The sequence below is a fragment of the Chaetodon auriga genome, chromosome 8 (genome assembly GCF_051107435.1).
Source record: "Chaetodon auriga isolate fChaAug3 chromosome 8, fChaAug3.hap1, whole genome shotgun sequence".
Classification (NCBI taxonomy): Eukaryota; Metazoa; Chordata; class Actinopteri; order Chaetodontiformes; family Chaetodontidae; genus Chaetodon; species Chaetodon auriga.
Genome location: NC_135081.1, coordinates 21985662 through 22001075, shown reverse-complemented (window position 1 = coordinate 22001075; position 15414 = coordinate 21985662). Strand labels below are relative to the sequence as shown.

The 15414-nt window shown below is 43.2% G+C and overlaps 1 protein-coding gene across 1 annotated transcript in view; it reads left to right on the top strand.

Annotated features, from left to right (window-relative positions):
• Positions 1-15414, top strand: part of gabbr1a (gamma-aminobutyric acid (GABA) B receptor, 1a) — a 66220-nt gene that overhangs the window by 20910 nt on the left and 29896 nt on the right. Inside the window, exons 8-12 of the mRNA XM_076736947.1 lie at positions 5132-5266; positions 11201-11371; positions 12057-12158; positions 12469-12534; positions 12763-12954. Of these exons, the coding sequence (XP_076593062.1) occupies positions 5132-5266; positions 11201-11371; positions 12057-12158; positions 12469-12534; positions 12763-12954 (666 nt within the window). The remainder of the gene's footprint in view (positions 1-5131; positions 5267-11200; positions 11372-12056; positions 12159-12468; positions 12535-12762; positions 12955-15414) is intronic.

Sequence of the window (15414 nt, the reverse complement as noted above, 5' to 3'; positions counted from 1 at the left end):
TCTGCGCAGGCCGTTGCCATGGATATATCAAAGCCGAGACTGCAAACTTTGATCAATTATTAACAGTGATGGAGTGAGACAGTGGAGAAACGGAGAAATGGTGAAACAAGGTGCTTCCCTCACTTCCGCCCTTTATTTTAATTGGCAGCCATGGAACAATTTTTCATCCACTGTGGCATAACCAGTATTCATCACTGGTCCTCATGCATGTCCACTGGCATACAAGCCCGGAGTGGGGTGCCAGACGTAATTATGAGGAAATTAGGAGATGTAGCCGAGCACGCTTTGAGATTCAATACATAGGCTGTCCCACAGGCCCTTATCTTATCCCCTCTTCACACTCTTTTTATATTATTCAATCTGGAGTGTAATTAGAGAATGTAATATGACGAGCCAGTATCTTCTCCCATTCTTCCCAGCCCAGGGAGCCTTCGGTTTCTTTCAGAGTTTCTCGCGAGCTGGCTTTGACTGATTGGAAAGGCCACATTGGCACGTTAACGTCAGTGCGATATTGGCTCGGGGAATTTCAGCACCAAGGCCAGCGACAGAGGTGGTGCTGCTGCTGTGTCACATGTGTGTGTATGTGGAGCCGTACGAGTGCGTTTTTATGGCTGTGTACGCACACACTGGAGGCCGTCAAACCTGGCGCTCTCATGAGCCAAGGAGAGCTGGAAATGAAAGTGGAAATGGCGATGACCCCAGAGGGTTGTAGAAGACAGACCTCCAAGAATAGCGGAGATTCCTCAGCCTTTATTGCATACCTGCCAACACCCCTGTTTTCTCTATTTTTTTTTTTTTCATAAGGGAGACGGTGTGCTTTTTCACCTCTCACTGCTCCATGTTGTTACCACAGGTTTCATTTCTTACGCTCGCAGAAACACTTGAATGAACGCAAGGTTCATCTATGGCGTCTGATGCTGTTTTGCGGTTGTGTTAGAGAATAGACCCGCTTCATGATTCACCCTCAATAACTGGAAGGCAACAGAATTTTTCAAGCTCCTCTGTTTGCTCTTTCATTAACCACTAAAGGTTTTAATTTAATAGCAAAATGTCTTTAACCTCCTAAGACCCAAACTCTTGCTTGGCATGCATTTTTAATTTTTCTTTGCTGTTTGGGCCGATTGGGACGTGATGAGTGTAAAAACAAAAAAAATATCTTTTTGCATGATGTTGTTTCTGAGAAAAATCATGTCCACATATTAGGACATTCGTTTTAAATTTGTAGAGCAAAATTTAGTATTGTGGTCTAGACAACCGAAAATGTGATGTGCGCATGTGGATGCCAGGTCCTAGGAGGTTAGATTTAATTTCACTGAAATTTATTTGAGCAGCCTGTTCCACAATCTTGCAAGCTAAAGCGCATTCTGACATTGGAAATCCAAGGCAGACTTATTTTATGTGTAATGAATGAGCGATTTTAATGCTTTTTAGATGTGTTTGATGAATGAGTGATTTTAATGCTTTTTAGATGTGTTTGTCCACTATTGATCCGGTTTGGCATTGATTTAGCACCAAGTGAAGCAGATTCTCTCACTAATGCATGCCATTATATTTTCCCAGCAAACATTCAAATGTAATTTGTCTTTTTTCAATTTGAAGCTCTGCAGCCAAGCTGGCTTCTATACCTTTATTTACGTTTGGCATCCTACTTTGATTCCAATTCCACCCCCCCCCAACATGAATTAAAACATTTCAAACATTGTAAACTATTTGTATCTAACAGCAAGATACTATGTAGCAAAATAACATTGATTTAACCAAGTAGAAGGATAGTAGCTCTTTGTCTTGATATAAAATGTAAAATAACCCCTTCGAGCTCAGAATCTGCACTCTTCTCTAATTTCTACTCAAGTAATATGAAAAACATATGAAAGCAAGCTGTTATGAAAAGCTCTGATGTTGGTTGGCAATGATAGATTGATGAAATAATTCTAAGATAATCAGCGTAGGCGATGAAATTCCACTCATCAGGATATAGTTAAAACACTGTAACACCAGAAAGCTAACAAGCTTCTTCTCAGCATGCAGCCAGCCCACAGCCACAGTGACAGAGAACACAAACAACCTTCGGGAAAGAGAGTATTTAAAACGGCCTGTGCGTCACTCTGCATCTCCCTCACACCAACACAACACAACAATTTCTTTTAAGAGGAAAAGGCAAAAGGGATTTTACACCAGGAACACCAGAGAGGGGGAAGTGATCTGTGAAATCAGCTGGTGGTGCGATTGATCGGAAGGAAAAGCTGCAGCCTCACGGCTCTGCATCGCACAAGGTTGCCTTTTCCTATATGACATCAATATTGTGAAGCTGCTTTCCCAGTCAATATTAATACTGGTAATCCAGTGAACTGAAGATGGTCAGCAGTGCGTGGACACTCAGTGAGGCGTGCACTTTAAGAGTCCAATTATTCAAACTAGTCAAGTTAGGACAAACCTTTGATGTCGATAAGTGATGGGATTCCTGTATAGATTAGCTCTGGAGTCTGTTTTGGTCAGTGAGTACAAACATGTAAAAGCCAGCTTTCATGTTGCTTCCTCTGCTACCTATACTCTGAAGTGACCGTACAGATGAGACTTTAATATATCAATATGTACATTACAAGCTCATATTCAACTTGAGCAGCTTTTGGATAGTCCATGAAAGATGTGGAATGCTCCAGAAACACCTGTTTGGAACATTCCGCAGGTAAACAGGTTGATTGGTAACAGGTGATAGCATCATGATTGGGTATGAAAGGGAAATCCTGGAAAGGCTCAGTTGCTCACAAGGGAGGCTCACCGCTTTGTGAACACATGATTGGATAAAGGATATTACTACATGGACTCAGGGACACTTCAGAAAACTGTTGTTGGTAAACTGTTCGTAAATGATTGATTTCTGGTACATTGTGCTTGTGTCCTGTGGTCGGGTGGTAAACTCAAAGTATACTTAGAAGCTTTTTCCAAAGCATTCCATAGCCATCTTAAAAGATTTTAAACATCAAAGTTTCTTTGAGGGGCGGGAGTAGTGCTGCATATGTGAAAGAAGTTGAATAAAGTCTTTTGTGGTCCGATAAATGTCCTCGAGTGATGCCACACGAGTCAGCGTCAGTTAAGGTTTAAGACATTTGAAAATGAAAACATCTGAGGGTGTGGAGTTAGAAAGACGAGAGCTCACCAGACCACTGCTGGAGGCTAGCAGCTCGAGGCTACATTAGCCACTAGTAGTGTAACACACCCCAATCTGAGACTGAGCTTCAGCTGCGTTGCATTAAGGGTAATGTAGGCGCCAGTCTTTGACAAGAGTAAAGAATGCATGGAACAAAGACGGGATATCTCTGGTTCTGCTCCATCAATTTTGATCCTTTCTTCTTTAAACTGTTCATTATGGGTCCAACAGAGTTACAGGAGTGCAGTGATGAACAGGTGGAGTGATCTTTAAAGTGAATGGCTTACAAACACGAATTCAAGCTGATCAAAGATGCCGTTCCCTGTGAAGGATTGAATCAAAGTCCCAGCTTTTTCGTCGCATTATGAAGATAATCACGCTTGGTTGGCTCTTGCTTGCTCAGCTGAACTCCACCCAGCATTCACTGTTACCCAAATTTAGCGCCTACCAATGCCATCCTTTGGCTTCAGTGGTAAGCCCATGGACAGGATGTGTCATACTGGTTGCAGTGGCCTTGGTTTTGAAAGTCATGGTACGCCTGTTAATAATTAGGTCAGACGTGCAAACAAATGTTCATCTAGGAATGGACGCAGGCTCAGCTCACAGTTAAAACTCTGCTGTGCCTAATGTCTGCTAAGCCCTTTTCTCCCAATATGGTCACCTCACTTTCTTATTTCCCAGTGGGCTTCGAGCACCCACTGAATCAAACCGATGCCGTGACCTTGGATTTCTACAACGGACATGTTTAAACAAACATGTCCTAAAGGTGTTTCTGTGGCCCAATAAATCAAAGGTTGATTAGGAAACAGTAAATGAAACCACGCAGACTTTAATGTGAGAAAGTCAACATTTAGAGCTCTGCTTTAATGGGGTTCAGACTGAATCAACCAGTGCATGTAAACATCCTGGCTTTTTCTGCAATGGCGTGACACCTCTGTAATTCCACCCAATCCAGAGTTAATGGGAAACACATCACTCAATACGAATCTCAGCTATTCCACGTATTCCCGCATCTTGAGTGGTGATTACGTCTTCAGAAAAAAATCTGCCACCAAGAGACAATTCAGACCCCATCAGGGTCGTCGGCGTCGCCGGCCGCCGTGTGATTGTTTGTGACACTGACGTGGAGTGTGTTTTTTTAAAATGTGCACGTGTGTGTTTGCGCTCGCGAGCCGAGCCGTATCTCCTCTTCCATGCCGAATCATTAGATGTGTCAGGTTAGTTTATCTGTGACTGTGATGAGCGGCGCGGCGGTGATGGGCTATCTGGCTGACAGAGCAGTGATGGATCATTCCAGCCGCACTCTCACCACCTAGACGCCGCAAATGACTTCATTGGGGTGTTGTAATGACTTGTGATGGCGGCTGTTTTGCTCGTCAGGCTCACTTTTGTTTGGTCCTGCCTGTCTTTCTGTCTTTATGTCTTGATCTGTGGACAGCGTATTGTGTTTTGATGATGCTTGTGTTTCGGACACGAACGTGATTTCTTCTCTTTTCTTCCTGCGGCCCCATCTTTCTCTTCACATTTGCATTTGCTCTTTTTGCTGCTCTCTGCTGCTTTTGTGCCATTTGCCTTAACTTTATCTTGACCTCGTCTGTTTTGTTCTTTCCATCTCAAGTGCTTGTCCTTTTCTTTATCCTTCTTGTCTTTTCTCTTAACATTTGCATTGGCCTTTTTGTGGCTCCCTGCTACTTCTGTCATTTCCCTTTACTTTATCTTCTCTCTTCTGTTTTCTTCTTTACAGTCGCCTCCATCTCCCATACTTCATTGCCTATTTGTTTCTTCCTCGTCCTCTGTTCTCATTCCATCTGTCTCCCTCACCCTTATCTTTTCCATTTTCCTCTCTCTGGCTCCTCCATTTCCGTCTCTCCCCCTTTTCCTCTCTCTTTCCATCACCTCAATTATTTTCTCTTCCTTATTATTGATCCACCCATCTGTTCATCTCGTCCATCCATTTAACACCTTGTCACTTTGTCCTTCCAGTGTGACCCAGGAGAAGCCACCAAGTTGCTGTATGACCTTCTCTACACCGAGCCCATCAAGATCGTCCTGATGCCCGGCTGCAGCGGCGTTTCCACGTTGGTGGCCGAAGCTGCCCGCATGTGGAACCTCATAGTGGTGGGTCGCTGTTCAGTATACACTTTCAACCCATTTTTTTCAGTCTCCAGTCATTTGAACCCAGACATTTTCAAGCTGTTGAAAGCATGGAGCAGAGTATGTATGTGTACTTCTTCCAAGCGTCATAACTCAAATCTGAACACGATATATGTTCGGATTGAGTTCCACTTGCTGAGGATATCATTTAATTTAAAACGTTTTTTAAATACGATGTCCTTTGTACATAAACATCCATAAATCTGATTAAAAACTATAGAACAAAGAAGTTCAGATCATCATTTTTTTAAGTTTTCCTCATTATTACACTTACCCAGTGATTGCTGTCTGCACATGAAAGGGAAACATGAACTACTAATAGCTAATTTGGCTTTTAGTGACGCCAATTTGGCAAAATGTATGCAAATAAACGCTAAAAAAATGGCTTTTAACAGCTAACAGCTACAGCTAACTAGCTAGGGCCAGCTAACTAGCTAGAGCGAAATAATGCATGAGCTTAAGGGATCGGTTCACCCTGATTGCACAAGAAAAAACATATTTTTTGCATCCACCACCATCCAGTTATGCACATAGTTTTGCTTTTATGTGTTCAGGTTTTGAGGTATCTGTCTCTGAGGTTTCAGCCGCTACCCCAAAACAATGGAGGTGAATGGAGATTTGTTTGTGAGATTCACAGCACTGAGAAATGACATTTAGAAATTCAGCAGCAACATCTCTTTCCAATGTCCCCGTTCCTCTGGAAAATCCACAGAGCACACTGTCAACACTTTTCATAGGGCCTTTTTTTTTTCGGCAGAAAATTGACAATGACAATAGTTCACAGCGAGGTCTGTGGATTCACTCCCAGGTGGATTAGGTGGAGGTAGAAATCTCCTCTCTGTCACAACTCGAAAACACAAAACTGAAACTATCTGCACTGCTAGACATCACGAGGGGGAAGTGAGAAAATGTGCATGCAGTATCTTTGTAATTCGGGTAAACTGATCCTTTAAGTCAAATAAGATCCATCAGAGGAGTGACGGACACAAATAAGATAAAACACAGTGAACAAACTCATCTCAGGCATATCTGAGTGTTCAGAACGTGACTTGGTTAAATGTTAAAGCAACACAATGCCACTTTTACAAATGAGAAGCTGAAGCCATAAACAATAAAACACATGTTTAATTCAATACACCACAGCCACTTACATATGACTGTTAGCTCATGTTGGCTAATGTTAGCAAATTTTAGGTAGATATTGCTGCATCATCCCCATGTTTTATCAATTATGACATCTTTCCCCTTTTTGTAAAGGCTGGTTTTTCATCCTTCCTCTGATTCCTAACAGCTACAAACACTTTTGTCTTCAGACGTGGTCGAACGAAAAGGAAACTTTGCCGATTTTCAGCCGGCTTTGTATCATTGCAGTGTGGGTAGCATATGCAAATGAACAATGTTGAACTCCCCTCCGTGTTGCCTGCACCCAGAGCTCTCTGCTCATTTGCTGGAAAAAACGTCAGACTTTTGCTGGCTCTTAGGTGCTCTTTGCTTGTTGTAGGTTTTCTACCTTTTGAGCAAAGGGGAATACCACAGTCCCTTTTTCTGTTCTCTGTCATCATGTAGCACCGGTTGAAACAAATATTTGCATCTTTCTGCAGCATAGGCAGCCCAGTTTTATGAAAAGACCATCCAGCGCTACAATACCCCTTTAAGCATAACCTGACACTAAAACTGCAAATAGAGGAGACTATGGTTGAAACATTTTCTGTCTTAAAATTAGGCTTTAAAGCTTGTTGCTTTCTCTCACAAAGACATTGGTTTGGGAGACCCTTTAGTCCAAAGTGACTTAAATAACTGCCCTCATCCTCTGTAGGGAACAGGAGGTAGATGCCAAACAACAGCAAGGAAGACAATATTGCCTCCTGTCCCATATCTCTGTGGACTTTTGTTCCAAATAGCATGGATGAGGGACATGAGCTGATAAGAAACTTTGACATTGACGGCCAAATCTTCAGATCTGTTTGTGCTGGAAGAATATTGCTTCTGTATTTTCTGCAGGCGAACGGTGTAAAACGTTCTGCAGATGCTGTTGGACACTGACATTGATCTAAATGATCTTTTGTACTTGTGGTAATTATACTAACTTCTCCAAATCAATGCTGTTCTTGTTTATCGATTTTAAAATACTTCACAGTGCACTTTTTAAATTATTGATGACACTTAACAAGGCAGTCTAACAATCCTGCACTGACAGCGACACTAAGTGCAAGACAAAACATAGTGCTTCACCTCACATACTGCATGATAATACATTTATAACAAGTACAAACACGTCCCAGATCTCAAGAGATCTGCTGCCGTCTTCTGCTGCTGTCATTTTATTTTTGAAAAAACTCTGCCTTTCATGCCTTCATCAGTTAGTTTATTTTGTTTATCTCATTCTCCGTCTTCTCTTGATCTGCCTCTCTGTCACTCACAGTGTTCTGCTTATTAGCTTTGTCCCGTAATTGAAGTTTCATCCAGAGATTAGTCATCGAGAACAATCAGTTCTAGTGGTTGGCATCTGCCCCTCTTTCTCGTTTCTGGTCTTTCTCTCTTCGTCACTCCTTCTTTCCTCATCATTAAAAACTCTTTTCCACTTTTTGACTCTTTGCCTTCTTCTTTTCTCCGTCTGCAGCCGCTGCCTGGAGCTGGTCTGCTCTATTTCAGCCTCTTTTTCATTCCTTCCTTCCTTCCTCCTTTCCATCTCCACTGTCTTTCTCTCCCACTCTTCATTTCCGCCTCGCTCCCTCAACTCGAGCAGCCGATTCTCCCCACACACAAAGGGATCTGTCTCTCTTTACTACACGCCACCACTGGCACAACCTCCTAACCGCCACACTCAATTATTTCTGTACGCTGCCTGCCTGCAGGAGCCTCCTCGCATGTCAAACAGCCTCATCAGAGTGCCGGGGAGGCAAAAGCAACCTCCATTTCTGGACGCTGATCAAGGAGGGGCTCTCGATCTGCTCCTCTTGGCACAGCGTTAATTTGAACTCTCATCTCCCTTTCTAAAAGCACTGTAAGCCATTGATGGCTATTGATCTGCTACTACAAGGCCACAGGAGAACTGAGGAACCGAGAATCTAGAGATATTGTTTGTGGTTTTTGGGAAGCTTTGACGTGAAACTTCGCCTGTCTGTTGCAGAGCTACATCGGTCTATTTCTGCCACAGCAGCTTTTTGCTCAGTTTTAGTTTCGTTGCTGCTTTTGTGTGTGGTGAGGCTTTATTTGAGTGTTACCATGAGGAAAAGCTTGCACTTCCTAGTTTGGGTTTGATTTCAGTTAAATTATTACCATCTACCAGGCTTGTAGCGCTTTAAACCTTTGCAAAATTCACATTTGGAAAACTAAAATGCATCAAGACTGAGCTGACTTAGCTGTTGAGTGGCTGACTTTAAAGGTTAAAATTACAAAAAAAGACACGCTTTCTTGCTCACCTCTAGTCGTATCTAACCGTGCTAGTTTATTGTTGGTTTTATTTGTCCAGGGTTTGAGATATTGGCCCCTCAGATCCTGCCTCTGCTACAATCGAGTTTATTGGAATTTCATTTGTGGTGCTCCCAGCATTGAGAAATGATTATTATAATTTCAGCAGCAACGTGCCAGAGGATGACTGTGCCTGAAATTGCTCCCTATATAATAGACATTCAGTAATTTGCTCTATAGTGAGCAGTGAACTGAAATTTTCAACACTTAGGGATAATCATTATTGTGCGTTGACAGGTGGAGTGTTGCATGACTGTAATTTTCGCATTTATAAAATGCAACGTGTTGCATTGTGGGGTTGTTAGCAGATCGGTGTCTGTGGCGCTGTAGAAAATTTTGAGGGGGTTTTATGGAGCATACATCCCTCAGTCTGAACACTGACGTTCAAATAAGGTGGAGAACAGTATCTGTACTTCACTATCTGTTTCTCAGAAAAGAGAAAAGAGCTATAGCGCGTGGTAAATGACAGCAGGTAAATTAAGATGGTGCACCTGGTAGTTATTACCCGCTAAACATCAGCATGTTAGCGTCGTCATTGTGAGCATCTTAGCATGCTTACGTTAGCATTTAGCTCAGAGCACTCACAGAGCCATTGGCCTGGCTGTGTTGATCACTAATGTGAGCGCCACAAACAAAATTCCTCTTACATGCATTGGATTAATACAACTTTGTTGTTTTAGCGAGTATTTACAGCAGCAAGATAAACTACAATGGTGGTCAGTGGTCACAATGGCTACTTCTGCTCGGTCATTTTGCACATTTTCACTCTTTTTTCAGTCATTAACAACATCATTTACCTGCCCCGCCTGCCCTGTAGATGCCCTCAGTGCGTCCCCACCAATCCCAGTCACAAGCACACCTGTTCCCCATTCCCTCATTATCTCCCCTGCATATATACCAGCACTCATTCCCCATCATATGCCAGATCGTCTAACGCACCACCCGTCTCAGTGTTGCAGCCTTTGTTCCTGTTTCTTACCTGCCGTTCCTGACCACAGCCTGTTCTCAGTTTCACTTGCCCCCTGCCTGCTTAGTTTGCCCCTGCTGACAGATTACCTGTTGCCGAACTCCGCGCTGAACTCTTACCAAGTTAACGATTGATTGCTTTCGACTGCTCTGCCTCTCAGTGTTTGCCAGTCCACATCTCTGTGCGCTGAACCGTCACAGGAGCTCCGGAGCACAGCAGCAGGATTAAGCTACTTTCTAAGAAGCTTTGTCTATAAGACTTGTTAGTGGGATCAATTCATTGTTGGTTTCGGTGATTTTGTTGAAGTGAATAACATGAGTGAAATATAGAACATAGCCAGCCTTATCCTTTAAGAAAAGACATTTTTCTGTCTTTTGACCCTTTCACTCTGCCTGCATGTGTATGTTATGAACACCTCTATTATTTAACATGTGTCATCCACCCAAGCTGCTGCTGGTTTCTCCAGATCTTTGCCTGCCGCACCCAGATCAGCTGTCACTTCCTATATAGCCTCCCATCTTTCGTTCTGAGGCCTTCCTCTACCTGCCCATACCCACCGGGATTTGTTATTGTGGAGAGTCCACATTGTACATGACATTTGACATCTATCATCAAGCCCCCTTTCGCTCCCAGTGGTGAAAATCCCAGAGCTGTGCCGCTAATGGGGCTGAGATTAGAGCTGGGGAGGAGGATAGGCTGTCTCTATCTGTAATGGTTCCCTAAACGCCAGGTTCCTCATTTTAAAGGAAGCCTGTCGAGGATTTTATCTTGAGTTGTCACTGCGAAACTAATTGTTAGAGGAACATTCTTCTCTCTGTTTCGTCTGGCATTTTCCACCATCCATCTTCCCTGCTGATTTGGATGCACATCTCTAGCAGTCTGCCTCTTGTGGGAATTGTGCCTGAGAATTCAAATTATATGGGTCCAAATGAAAGAAACAGATGATAACCGGGGCTCCTGTTTGCAACAACAATAATTACATATTTTTTTGTGTTTGCAGTGTTTGTAATAGTACAATGTGTTGTTACAATTTCATGGCAATGTATGCATGGGAAATCCTGCATTCAGTGTTATTTTTTTGTTGAAATTACAGAGTTTATCGGCACACCTGATAAGCCGGAGGGAAGCTAAAAGGAGGGCGAGAGGGAGGGGGTGTCGATGAAAATGAGAAAATGGGAGCGGGGATTGTTTCTCTGGTTCTCTGTCTTTTTGCTGGCTTTCCTCTCTGTTGTTTGCTGTTTGAACCAGTCACCATCAAAGAACACTGTGTACAGGGGAAGAACAAGAGAGTCCCGATTTGAATGCGTTTTGATTGAAGTCTGTTTACTACTGATGCCTTGAAGGACCTTCAGAAGTGTATTTTCCTCTGTTTCTCTCTTTCCTACTAAACTTCCTCCTCCTTCCAGCCTTAGTGACTGCTCTCCTCTTCTTTTTCTCCATCTCTGTCTCATGTTTCACAGCTGTCCTACGGCTCCAGCTCTCCGGCTCTGTCCAACCGTCAGCGTTTCCCCACCTTCTTCCGTACGCACCCGTCGGCCACCCTTCACAACCCCACCAGGGTGCAGCTCTTCCAGAAGTGGAAGTGGACCCGCATCGCCACCATCCAGCAGACGACAGAAGTCTTCACCTCGGTTAGTACCTTTAATCTTCTTCATCTCACCCTCGTTTCATCTCCGACTCTCGAATCTGTGTTCCTTTTATCTCCCCCACTTGCTTTTTATCACTTTCTCCTTGTCCTTACTTTGGCCCCGTCGTTTTTTTTGCGGGTTGCCTGATTGCCCGCCTGCCTCTGGATGTTTGTTTATGAGAGCCGCTGTCTTCTCAGGCTATGCAATGTTCCTTCAAGCAATCTCCCCCGGCTATTGATGGAGGATTTTTGAAGTAATTTGTTGGAGTATTGGTTGTGAGAAGTATTGATCAAGCAATACATCACTCCCAGGCACAGCGGTCGATACCATGACACTTGGGTTGGTTCCTGTAATGGAGGTTAATGATCCCGCTCTCATATTCTTTCCTCTCCTTTCTCACATTCTTCTTCTTTTCACTTGTTTTCTTTGTCTAAAAATCTATTCTCTCCCGTGCTGCCTTTATCATGCATCCCCACACTGCCCATCCCTGTCTTGCCATTTCTCATATACCCTTCAGATTTTTTCTCTTTTTATATGTTTTTTGCCTCTTCGGACTTTTGTCTTTCTCTATAATCTCAACCCGCCACCTCTCTCTGGCCCTCTCTGTTCAGATGCCTCTCTAACCTCCTCCTCCTCTCCCCCTCCTCTCCCTGTCTCTCTCCCTCTGTCCCTCGCTTTCATCTCACAGACTCTGGACGATCTGGAGCAGAGGGTGAAGGAGGCAGGCATCGAGATCAGCGTTCGCCAGAGTTTCCTCACCGACCCGGCTGTCGCTGTCAAGAACCTCAAGGTGCTTTGATTAAAAATTCACCTCAGCTGCTGGTCGTCTCTCTCTCTGCCCCTCTCCTTCCTTCTCCGGCTCACAGCTGCACACGGTACCATTAGCATAGAGGTGATTTGATAGAGGAAATTAATGCGCCATGCTAATTAGCAGCTCCCGAACAGAAGTACGTGCCGTCCTGCGAAGCAGCAGGAACTTTGGCACGCTGCGCTGCCACATCAAGCTGTGCTGAGCTGAAGTTATATTGCTGCTGCTGCTGCTGCTGATGTAACTTAGCAATGTTTTGTTTTCATGTTTCATGTCTTGTTTTCTGATGCAGCGCCAGGATGCGAGGATCATCGTGGGGCTCTTTTATGAGACTGAAGCCAGGAAGGTGTTTTGTGAGGTTAGTACCTTTTCCCGCTCAATTGATCCCAGTAGACTGAACCTGACTGGCTATTAGCGGAAATTGAGCGCTGTAATGAGCTGTTTGAATGTCTGAATGAATTTCCTTGTTTGGCAGTGATACAACATACTCAACACATCTCTGGGAATAATTCTCCTCATGCTTATTTATCATTCTCTCCCTCCCTTCATCCACCCTTCGTATCTGCCTCCTTCCCTCCCTCTGCAGGTTTTCAAGGAGAAGCTCTATGGGAAGAAGTATGTGTGGTTCCTCATTGGCTGGTACGCAGACAACTGGTTCAAGATCAAAGACCCAGCTATCAACTGTACAGTGGAGAACATGGCGGAGGCTGTGGAGGGACATGTGACCACCGAGATCGTCATGCTGAATCCTGAGACTGTCCGCGGCGTCTCCAACATGGTAGGAACACAAAAAACACTGTTGTCTCTCCCACCACCGTAATGATTATACAAAGTCCTATTTGATGTTAATCAATGACAAGAAATTGCAACAGCTTGAAACAACTGCTTATGTGCTCCAGTAATTGATAAATAACAAGTCACATCTGTATTACTACTTCACGATGCAAAACACTTAAGACACTTAGGTCCAATGCAAGAGTTAAACGAGATTATAATGACATCAAATAGAGCACACCTGTGCTTTGTCATGCAGTAAACATGAGAAGATCCCAAATGTATTTTGCAACATCCAAATACATGGGAAACTGCACAAATGCAACGTATCACAAACCCTGAGGATAAATTCATGCAGACAGCAATCAATAAATCAGAATAATTACATAAAAGGTAAGAAAATATTGCACAAAAAAATCTGTGAATCCATCACGAAGTATCTACAACATATCACTAAACTCCATTAACTGACTTAGATGCAAAAGCAGCAGACTGGTTTCTGCCAATTATCACCTGTATTTTGCACCCAAAAGGTGAAAAGAAAAATTGGGAGTGAGTGCAAATGTGATGCTTATTATGCACCAGACTCTCTAATTAAAGTAGATAAATAAATAAACTACAGTGTTTGCACTTGCAAAAGATGCCTGTAAAAATCTGTTTGGCAGCCCCCACAAAAACGCGAGCTTGTTAGCATGCTGATGTTAGCGTTCTTGTTTAATTGATCCAAAAAAGGCCCAAAAATGCTGCGAAATTGTGACATTTTTACCTTTTTTTTTTTTAAACTTCCTGTCTTGGATTTCCTGTTAATGTAGTTTGAGCTCTTTGTTCATTGTGGTTGACGCTACTCTTTCCAACTGTTGGGCTCCTCTTCCCCAGCAAACGTCTTCTGCCAGCCTTGTTAAATAGATCAGGTCCCATGAGACATTTTTTTTTCATGAAATACCAGAGACTGTCATTGCGTCAATGAACTGCATATGACCTGAATCAATATTATGTTTTACAGACCGCCGATGAGGGTGGAGATAGATATACATAGATATATATTACTGTCGCGCTCTTTCTGAACGTCTTCCTTTATCGTTTTTTCCCTCCTTTACCGTCTCAGGTACCTGTCGTTCGCTGCTTCTCTTTCGCCTGTCGCTCTCCTCTGTTCACCTCCTCTAATCCTCTTAAACTGTCTCTTCCTCTCTCCGTCTGTCCCATTGTTCGACCTTCTCTGACTCTGCTGGTCTGTGGTGGATCATCCTTTCATTCTTCTTGTTTACCCAGCTCTCCTCTCCCTGCCCCTTATCATTTCCTCATCCCCACCTTCTCCGCCACCCCCGCCCCTGTCTCCCCGCGCCCCTCCTTCTCCCTCTCGCACTTCATCAGCAGCTGTTGTTTATATTCATACAGCACCTGCCACTACCTGCTGATTTAGCTGTTGACGTGCTGCTCAACGGGTGATAAGAATTACAGCCAGAACTCCTGCACATAGTCAATCTATTCAAATTCAATTTCCAAGTTTGAAATTGGCATATTTCTTCTAGATAGAGCGCTCAGATGAAGCTAGGGTGCCGATACTGCAGGGTCTGCAATAGCACATTGTCAGCTAGTTTTCAGTAGGTAGTGGCAGATTCAAATGCCAAATGCCAAGGTGGAATTTCAATGAGATGAATTTTGAACTGGGGATGTGTCGGCCTAATTGGCCTCAGAGAATCCACAGGGACGCCAGGATGATTGGAAGCAATAATTTCCCATCGCACATGTATCCCCGCTTTCAGAGGGACATAATGTTTATTGGTGTTTAATTACAGAAACGGTTCTAAACAGCTTAATTGTACACTTGAGAGAAAAGGAATATGTTGTTATGAAGATTTTAAGTTAGAAAAGCAAAGAGATGGCGCAGAATTTGCTCTGGAGCTACATGTCAAAATCCTGTTTTTTAGAATTAAGTCTCCTACATCCTCGCCGCAGCCAGACGTGGGTGTATTATACTTGCATTAAATGTCAATTAAAAGCAAGAAAATAATAATCTCCATCGTCAGAGCCAATATAGAAATAGTACTTCTCCTGATCTTAATCCTCACTTTGGCTAATTTGCAAAAGGGGCATCTGTAATAGAGGAAAACTGCGCCTGTCTGTAACAAACCTGTAAACAAATATTTTAGCCTTCTTTGTTATTGCAGCATATTTAAAGAATTGGTTGAACATTTTGGGGAAGAAGCTTATTTGTTTTGTTGCAAAGAGTTAGATGAGAAGATTGATCCAACAAATATGAAGCTACTATCTTAGCTTAGCATAAAGGCTGGCAGCAAAGGGAAACTGCTAGCTCTGTTAAATCGTTTAAGAAAGGCCGACCAGCACCTTCAGAGCTCAATAATCAACAACTTATATTTCGTTTGTCTAATATGCTCATATGCTAATATGCACACATGAGAAGTTGTGGTTTTATGGGGAGTTATTTGCTTGATTACTTCAGAAA